A 9,005-nucleotide genomic window follows, 5' to 3' on the forward strand; every position below is an offset into this window, starting at 1 on the left:
GACAAAACGATCTTTGTGAAAATCGATTCAACATTAAAACCTAGTGGACTAATTAACAACTACTTTGTGTCGACCGCGTTGTAATCTATGGCGAGCCTAAGCGGTCTTGGCGGCGGTTCATTGTCACTGAACGCATTCAAATCAGCCTTTTGCCATCCGTATTCCCATAGTAATGCCCCGTATCTATTACGTAGTGTTTCTGCATCAATTTCAGATGGAATGCCTCGTCCAGAACAAAAGTATTCAGCAAATGCGGCAACATACACACCACAATCCCTGAAAAAAATAAAAAATAAAAATGATTATTGGTTGAGAATTTAAAAAAAAAAATGGAACTCTGATGTTGAAAGACATACATGCTGCCAGAGTCTTGTTGTGGCACATCGTTCACATACATGACTTGAAAGTCATCAGTCTGTTGTTTGCCCTTGTATGATGGGTGGTTAATCCAATCGATGCCTTTTTTTTCCTCATAAAATCCAGACAAATGTAGATGATGTGGCAATAGGGTAGCTATCTTGTGTATTTCTCTTCTAACAACAACATCATGACCAGAAGCTCGGTATGAGTTGTAGATGTACAGACGCCTGCACGTAAAAGAAAATTACATCAGCTCGGTTAACAGGTTGGTAAATTAAATTTCATACGGACCTTGTAGGATAGAAATACGAGGAACATACAGGGAGATATGCAGATTTAATGAATTTTTTTTTTTTTTTAAAAAGTAGGAATACCTGTCAGTGAATGGCACTATAATCAAGATCCAGTGATTTTCCTCTTTGATGTTGACAGGGATGAGAACACAATCAAGCGTATGCCATGGCACATTAGCCGGATCATCCTATGCCCGTTAATGTACTCACATATTTCGTTCTCCGAACCGGCAACACTACTTGGTCCCCTCCGGATTAGCATATGCACGATGAATTTCATCAATTTTGGAGAAGAACATACGATCAGCATTGTGAATTTGAATCTGTTACCCTTTTCGTACTTGCCTTTCTTCCGCAAGTAGTAAAAGATAACATCAATATCTTTGTAAAAAAAATGAAATTAGTCTAATGGATCTTGGTAAAAAAAATGAAATAAGCACGCAAAAAATATGCGATCAAGATGCGAAATATAGAGAAATATACGAAAGAATATCGAGAAATATAGGAAATATAGAGAAATATAGAGAGATATGGTAAAAGAGGAAATGGGAAATATAGCACCTCATCATTCCAAGACGGCCATTCATCGATAAAAGATAGAACCAGTTTTTGTCATCGACATGTAACACACCAAAATTGAAGCCAAACTTGATGTCATCAGGATCCAAAGCTTGCTTATTCTTTTTGTAACGGCTTTCCTTACCCTTTCTAAATAACAACAATCAGTTATTTTCATTTTGAACAATTTACTTTGATGAAAGAATGAATATATAAATTAAAAAGGTTAATATGTTCAAACATACTTTTTATCATGCCTTAGAAGTAGATCCTGTTCAAGCCAATTCCGGTATTGTTGAATAAGCGAAGTATTTCGCGGGCCATTAATTGGATCTTGACAAATGGATGCTTCTTTTCAAATATGGAAGGTGTGGGGTTTTGAATAGAAGCTTCTGCAGAGCCGTAATTGGTCATGTAAGGTGAACTGAAGTATTTACTAGGTTTGACTATCCTAGTTGGAATAACATCTGGTTGAGCAATTACAACTTCCGCATTAATCACTGGCTCTTGTATTCCTTTATCAGCAGACATTACTGGCATAACAAATCCTTTGTGACCCGTTTGATGAAACACAGATAATCCTGACGAACCTATTTGGCTTGGTAACATTTCGTCAGGGATCAACCATTGTGACTTAGTAATGTTCTCATCGAACACAGTGTGGAGTCTCTAAAATTGAATGATCGGTGATGTCCCCGGGTTGTATTCCCGCACACATTACGGTACACGAATTTCTAGAGGCAACTCAATGAGCATCTTTGCGACCATTCCCTAAAAAAAAAAAAAAATTAATAAATGTTAAGTATAGCAGTATCTTGAAAAGATCTATAAGATTGAATGTAAAATTTACCTCTGTTGAGTTGAAAGTTCCTTCGTTCGTCCGATTAATCTCTTCAAATGAAGCTTTACGTGTATCTGCTCTTAAATTTTCGGCGGTCACTACAATTTCCGGAACTTCCTCATGTAACTTTGGTCCAACACCCTTTTGAATAAGAAAAAATCAAAATGTAAAACATAATCATAACATAAATATATAAGGTTTGAGAAATACTAAATACACAGTAATAGCGTCAGGATTAGATTGATTCTGTGGGGGTGGAAATACATAGAAATACAAAAAAAAAAAAAAAAAAAAAAAAAATTCGTAAAATAGACAATTGTATCAGTGAAATACAAACGTAACGCCATAAAATACGAAAGTTTGTAAAATAGAAAATACCGAGGAAAACATAACTTCAAAATTTAAGACTGGAACATGGCAACCATATACTTTTTTTTGCATACAATGCACAACAACATAAATTTAAAAGATGGATTTCACGTCACAAACTCATTTTACCTTAATTGACTCATCATCATGTTTGGGAGGGGATGTTTGAATGGTAGAATCATGACGTAAGTTTTCTTCAGGCGTTAACTGTATCCCAGCATCAGTTTGATGCTCCGGCGCCTCACTATCGGCAGCCTTCACATAAAAAAATGAATTAATATAAATTGTATTTCGCAATAAGAGTCTAAAACTGTTAGTTCAATTGCTATTTCACACATTTACCTTGTCCGCAGAATTGTTCACCTTGATTGCTTCAAATAGCTTCTTGAAGTTGTCATCCATGAAAGTTCGGAGCTTTGACAACTCACTTGTGAACTCACCAATGACCTAATATTTAAACAAAAATAGTATTTCAATTTGTTTAGAAACGATAAAGTAAATACACCAAATTTTTTTTTCGTTTCGTTACTAAAATCACTTACCGATTCCTTGAAAACTTGAAAATCGTTCCTTAGCAATTGTATTTCCTCTTTCATGGATATAGTAGGGACATCACGTAGGATTTGTGGTGTTTTGGGGTCTATTCATTTGTTCATTCAACTTTGGTGAAACGGACTTCGTAAAATAGGCTTTTGAGCAACCTTTTGATCCTTGTGACTCTTCTTCACGGTTGTACGTGGTTCGGTGTGGATTTGTTGTTTCTTAGATGTGGAAGCTGTTGTAGGAAGTTGTCTGCGTCTCTTTGAAGGTGGAGAATCTGTCTGATTCGTCCGTTGTTGTTGTTTGCCCTTAGAAAGGTGGGGGGGAGTAGTACTGAAATCATCAAAGTCATCCAGTGGCATATCTGTGACTTGGGTACCTTCATTGGCATCAACTAAGACATTTTTGTCTCTTTTGTGTCGCGACGGACAACAACATCGGGCAATTGGAGGCTCTCCAACTCACTTTGCTAGTGGGGATTGTATTTGCAAATGTACGGCTGCGAAGAAGAAAGAAATAAAATGTTATGACGGTAAGAGAACGATGGAGTGAAATATAGTGAAATATAATGAAATTTAAAAAGTATGGTGAAAATGCAAAAGGAAATACACCGAAATATAGGGAAATACAAAGAATCAGGAAAAAAAAAACCAGCAGAAAAGCAATAATATGACAGTAGAGCAGTGGAGTACAAACTAAAATCAGTAAGGCATAATTGCAAAATAAAAAGCTATGAAAAAACTTAAAAATAAGTTAGAGTGTCGAATATTACCGACTGTTTGCCGTCTCTAAAAATGCCTTCCATCAAAATATTATATTTTGGCTGACTGTCGATGGACCTCCAATTCAACATTCTTGGAATGGAATTTCCGGATTTAATAGCGAGATACGATGGAACTCTTGAACAACACTCATAAAGCCAAACTTGCATAGCCAGTGGCATCCCATGGATCCTATAATACTGTGTTGTGGCAGAATACTTCTTGCTGATGCTTCTAATCAACTCGGTAAAAGCTTCTTTGCCCCATGGATAATCTACATACCTTCCATCCTCAACCACTTCAAAATGAACCCTTGGTATATTCGTTTTCTTAGGCTCCCGCAAAAGATGTATGTATTTATAAAAAATAAAATTGCAAACTTAACAGCGTCCTCATCATTATCTCCCCAACACTTATTCTTAAAGCAATCAATGAACTCCAATCTTTTTACTTTACTCCTAGTTCCACCAAAATATGCATCCATAATCCTATTCGATTCTTCCTCATCGTATGTAAATTCACCTTCATCGGCTACACAATTTAGCCCGCTCATAAGGGCAAATTCTCTCATGGTAAATCTCAATACGGTACCATTTATATCAATTGTAAAACAATCAGAAGTGCTCTCCTTGAGCTCTCTTACCATGAAGCACCTAAAAATCTGTGCTTGAACCTCCAAGTGCTGCATTCCGAGGAATTTTCCAAATATTGTCTTGGAAAAGATCTCTAACTGTGGAACAGTTAGCTTACTCTTGATATCTTTGAACACCTCGATATTAGTGTACCGCTGCATCGATGGAGCCCCTTCAGGATGACTCCTAACATAGAATTTAGTTTCCTAAAATAAAAATGCAACACTAAGTTAAGGCTGAAACAATTGTATAATACATACACACACAAGAAATGTACTGAATTGCATATCCAAGAAAAATATACACACACAAAAAAAAAAAAAATTGCATAACACAACTAACACAGCTTTTAAAATCAATAAGTACATAATAGTAAACATATGTACTTGTGAAATAACATAGAAATATAATGAAATACAGTTAACCACGAAAAACAACTTCCATGTTGTATACGTTATGTTGTATACGATATAAACTACGGTTGATGCACATATAGATTTTATTATATATACGAAATACAACCGAATTGCATATCCAATTATGTCGAAATATACGAAATATAGTGAAATACAAAACAACAAAACGAAAAATTTCATCAATACCTGTTCATCCTCTTCCGGATCTACATCTTTAACAACATTTTTACCCTTAACGTACGAAGAAGGCTTGGTTACTTTTCTCTTATTTTGTTGAGCAACTTTAGAACCTTTTTTTACTGTTACATCATCTTTTTGCTTGCTCTGTTTTGGAACTTCAGTTGGAGGAAGTTGACGCATCCTTGATGGGTCATGAATCTTCTTGCTTCTTCTCTCAGCAGCAATTTTAGCAGATTCTCCTGCAATTGGAAGTTGTTGTTGTGAAAATCCCAAAGAGAAACTAGGACCATCATAAGCATGAGGACTACCTCGAGTATTCCTACTTGGAGTATCTCTTTCCGCCATTAAAATGGAGAATTAGATCTTGTTTTAAATAGTCTAACAATGGCTGAAACAGAAAAAAAAGGAATGAAAAAGAAACAAAGAAAACGATGAAATATAAGAATAAATATAGAGAAATACAACAAATAAAGTAAAAAAATTCTAATAAATTATCAAAATTCGTTACCTACCTTTGTGTGGGTAACGATTAAGAAGATGGAATCGTGATAATAATGATGATAGATAATGGGCGTATAATACGGTTGAAGATATTGAAGATGGGAGAGAAATTAATTTGAAAAGAGAAGAGATTGGGAGTTATTGGGGAACATGGACCGTAAGTTTAGGGAAATACAGAGACGCTTGTAGAGCAGTTACAACTGGTAATTTTGAAATTAATTTAAGCTATTAAAAATAAATAAAATAAAAGGTAGCTATTATTAATAAATAAGTCTTAGAGGTAGTTATGTGCAGTAAATTTTCCTAAAAGGAAACTAAGAAACTTCATTTTTTTGCGCGGAGTGCCCTTCTTTTGGGGTGGTCTTTAAATTTTGCCCCTCATATTTGAAATGTTTAAATTTTGCCCTTCGGCTAACACCCATAGGTCCCAGGTTCGAACCCACGCGCAGTCGAAATTTTAAAAAAAATTCGCAAGGCAGTTTAAATTTCGCTATGCCGCCAACAGCATACACTTGTTAAGGAATTACACATTTTATGCCGGACCCGGCATACTCATGCCTTATGGGCAGACTTGGCATAAGTATGCCGGGTCCGGCATAACTTTGATAATTCCTTCACAAAGTTATGCCGGTGGGGGCATACTTTTAATGGGCAAACTTTTATGCCGGACCCGGCATAACTTTGTGAAGGAATTATCAAAGTTATGCCGGACCCGGCATACTTATGCCAAGTCTGCCCATAAGGCATAAGTATGCCGGGTCCGGCATAACTTTGGTAATTCCTTCACAAAGTTATGCCGGTTGGGGCATACTTTTAATGGGCAAACTTTTATGCCGGATCCGGCATAAACTTTTGAATGAATTATCAAAGTTATGCCAGACCCGGCATACTTATGCCTTATCTGCCCATAAGGCATAAGTATGCCGGGTCCGGCATAACTTTGGTAATTCCTTCACAAGTGTATGCCGTTGGGGGCATAGCGAAATTTAAACTTGCCTTGCGAATTTTTTTTAAAATTTTGACTGCGCGTGGGTTCGAACCTGGAACCTATGGGTTTATGCGAAGGGCAAAATTTAAAGATTTCAAATATGAGGGGCAAAATTTAAAGACCACCCCAAACGAAGGGCAATTCGCAAAACTTCAAATGTGAATAAGCCCATCGTCTTTTAACGATTTCTTTACAAAATAATTGCAAAAGCTTAGAGTCAAAAACGCACTTGGCAGTTGGCTCGGTTTTAGAATTAAACTAATTAAAAAAAAAAAATTGAAAAAAGATTAAAGTCTTTTGCTCTTGCACTTTAGGTTCAAGAATCATCAATGAGATCTTTTTGAGTGATTTGCACAAGGGCCAAGTGCACATACAAATTGTTGAAAGTTGTTCAAGGTAAACGTTTGTTGTGCAATAACTAAGAAGATGAAGGAGCAAACAGAGAAGATTAGCATGGCTTCTGCGCAAGGGTGACATTCATAAATTGAGAAATTATCCAAAAAAAAAAAAAAAAAAAACTTAAAAAAAGCAGTCAAGATTTTTGTCTAAAGTTTGTCAGCACTAATTAGAAAATTAAACAACATTCTTAATTAATATGTAGCTAATTAGTGTAGGTACTTCAAGAGTCTATGAGTTTTTATCTAATTTTAGACCTATTTTAGTTTCATGTAGTACTAATATATTGTAGATGACGATCACATATCTGTCTCCTTGATATCATGCTCTTATTTCTAATTCAATTTCTCATTTATTATGACACATTTAGAGTGTCGACACATTTTGGACATTGAAATATGAAAGCGAAGTGTCAAACTTCATAAACTTTGCAGGAGTTTTGTACTTTTCTAAGCCTTCAGCTATCACCAGCTTATTCTATGCAAATATATATTACTCCATAAGATGTGGTTATATATATATAATCTGTGGAATTCATCAAATCTTATCCACAGATACATTAGAAGATATGGCTCCAATATTTTTTTGTTCTTTCTTTTTAATATTAAGAATCACAGTTCTTTTTTATGTGTGGTCCGAAGACTTAGAACTCTGGCGTTGCCTATAATATGTAATCAGGGGCGGAACTACGATTCTACTTATAGGTTCAGTAAATCTAATAATTTTGGCTTAAATTTTATATTTGTATATAAAAGTTCACTAAATATGTCTACATAATTTATCCAAACACAGTAAGCTGCCTTTTCTAAAATTCAAAATTCATAAACACAAAATTCTAACTTTGATTCGGTATATACAAATTAGACCAAGGTTTCGAATTTGGAAAATGTATTACTCCAATTAATAGACAAGAGAAAGGGACCTCGCATAACAAGCACTATAAACACAAGAGTGGCATTTATTGATTGTTCGAGGATGTTATTATATAATATGCAAATTTTGTTTCATCCATCATATAGATAACCTAGGATATCTCCTTTTGTTTGGCTAATATGCTCATGTATTTATCCAGAGTGCCTTTTATTAAGAAAAATCTCCAATGAAAAAATTACAATTAAAGAAAGCTAAATCTTACTCTACCAATCCTAGTGAAAGATTTGTGTTTTTTGTATAAAAAGCAACAAAAACAACAACAACAAAAATAGACCAAGGTTGCCGTCAAGCTTATAAACACACAAGCTTCATAGTGATGGTTTACACGATCGATTATTCCAAATTAACTAATTATTAAGAACTAACTGAGGAAATATCTAAAAATAAAAATATTGAAACATATATCCATGAAAAATAGAGGTAAGCAATGACCTTTGGCTGTACTTTTTCAATTGTCAAAGTTGTACGACAAATATAGAAAAAAAGAGCGCAAAGAGGACCAAAAAAAAGGGAAGTAAAATGCGGTTAGTCAAATTGATATAAGCATGGAAGTCAACTCTCCATCCATGATACTTGTACTCCCTCTATTCCAAAAAAATTATCTTAATTTGACTTGACGTAGAGTTTAAAAAATAAAAGAAAGACTTTTGAAATGCGTGGTCCAAAATAACCTTTAGATATTTGTATGCATGTAAATCATCTCATAAAATTAAATTGTTTCGAAATATAGAAATGTGTCAATCTTTTTATGACAAATTAATAAGAAAGTAAGACAATTTTTTTGGGACAGAGGGAGTATCATTTTACTTCTTTTATTTGGAACATGTTCCAAAATGGCTTAATGCATATGCCGCCCCCTAAACTTGCTCCCTTTTTATTTTTTTCCATTTTGGCACCTCAACTAAGTGTTGTTCCAATTGAACCTCTGAACTTGTCCTCATTGTGTCTATCAACACACAATCCGACTTACATAGTATTCCATCTTTAATGTAGCAATATGCTAATATATAGTCTAATTTAATTATGTTATCTTTTAATTAAGATTAACATGAATTGAGAGGAGGAAAAGAGTAGCTATTAATTAAGCTGGTAGTGGAAGAGTAGAATCAACACATCCATGACCTAAAGAATAGCTTATCACGTGTCTAAAATATTACTCCACCTTCATTTTCCCAATTTAATTTATGCTTCTAATAAAAATCAAATTTAAGGGGTTTAATAGACACACTTGAGGACA

At 34.7% G+C, this 9,005-nt stretch overlaps 1 protein-coding gene and 1 non-coding gene across 2 annotated transcripts; one reads left to right on the forward strand and one right to left on the reverse strand.

Moving 5' to 3' along the window:
- Window positions 1-1,944: 1,944 nt before the first annotated feature.
- LOC132062636 (uncharacterized) lies at window positions 1,945-2,862 on the reverse strand. The gene is made up of 3 exons (XM_059455168.1): window positions 2,764-2,862; window positions 2,551-2,676; window positions 1,945-2,193 (listed from the first exon to the last, which is right to left on the reverse strand). The coding sequence occupies exons 1-3, from the start codon at window positions 2,821-2,823 to the stop codon at window positions 1,957-1,959; spliced, it is 423 nt and encodes a 140-aa protein (XP_059311151.1). The 5' UTR covers window positions 2,824-2,862; the 3' UTR covers window positions 1,945-1,956.
- A 3,981-nt stretch (window positions 2,863-6,843) lies between these two features.
- On the forward strand, window positions 6,844-6,945 carry LOC132065852 (U6 spliceosomal RNA). Its single transcript, XR_009416823.1, has one exon. It is a non-coding gene; the product is annotated as a U6 spliceosomal RNA (small nuclear RNA).
- The last annotated feature ends 2,060 nt before the right edge of the window (window positions 6,946-9,005 follow it).

Source organism: Lycium ferocissimum, chromosome 7, assembly GCF_029784015.1.
Source record: "Lycium ferocissimum isolate CSIRO_LF1 chromosome 7, AGI_CSIRO_Lferr_CH_V1, whole genome shotgun sequence".
In the NCBI taxonomy this organism is placed as follows: Eukaryota; Viridiplantae; Streptophyta; class Magnoliopsida; order Solanales; family Solanaceae; genus Lycium; species Lycium ferocissimum.

What these genes read in the sequence shown, in the direction of transcription:
- LOC132062636 (XM_059455168.1), bottom strand. Translation starts at nt 2,823, where the DNA reads ATGGATGACAACTTCAAGAAGCTATTTGAAGCAATCAAGGTGAACAAT. An exon ending in TGAACAATTCTGCGGACAAG is followed by an intron (nt 2,677 to 2,763) that starts GTAAATGTGTGA and finishes TTTTATGTGAAG; the next exon opens with GCTGCCGATAGTGAGGCGCC. An exon ending in ATGATGATGAGTCAATTAAG is followed by an intron (nt 2,194 to 2,550) that starts GTAAAATGAGTT and finishes CTTATTCAAAAG; the next exon opens with GGTGTTGGACCAAAGTTACA.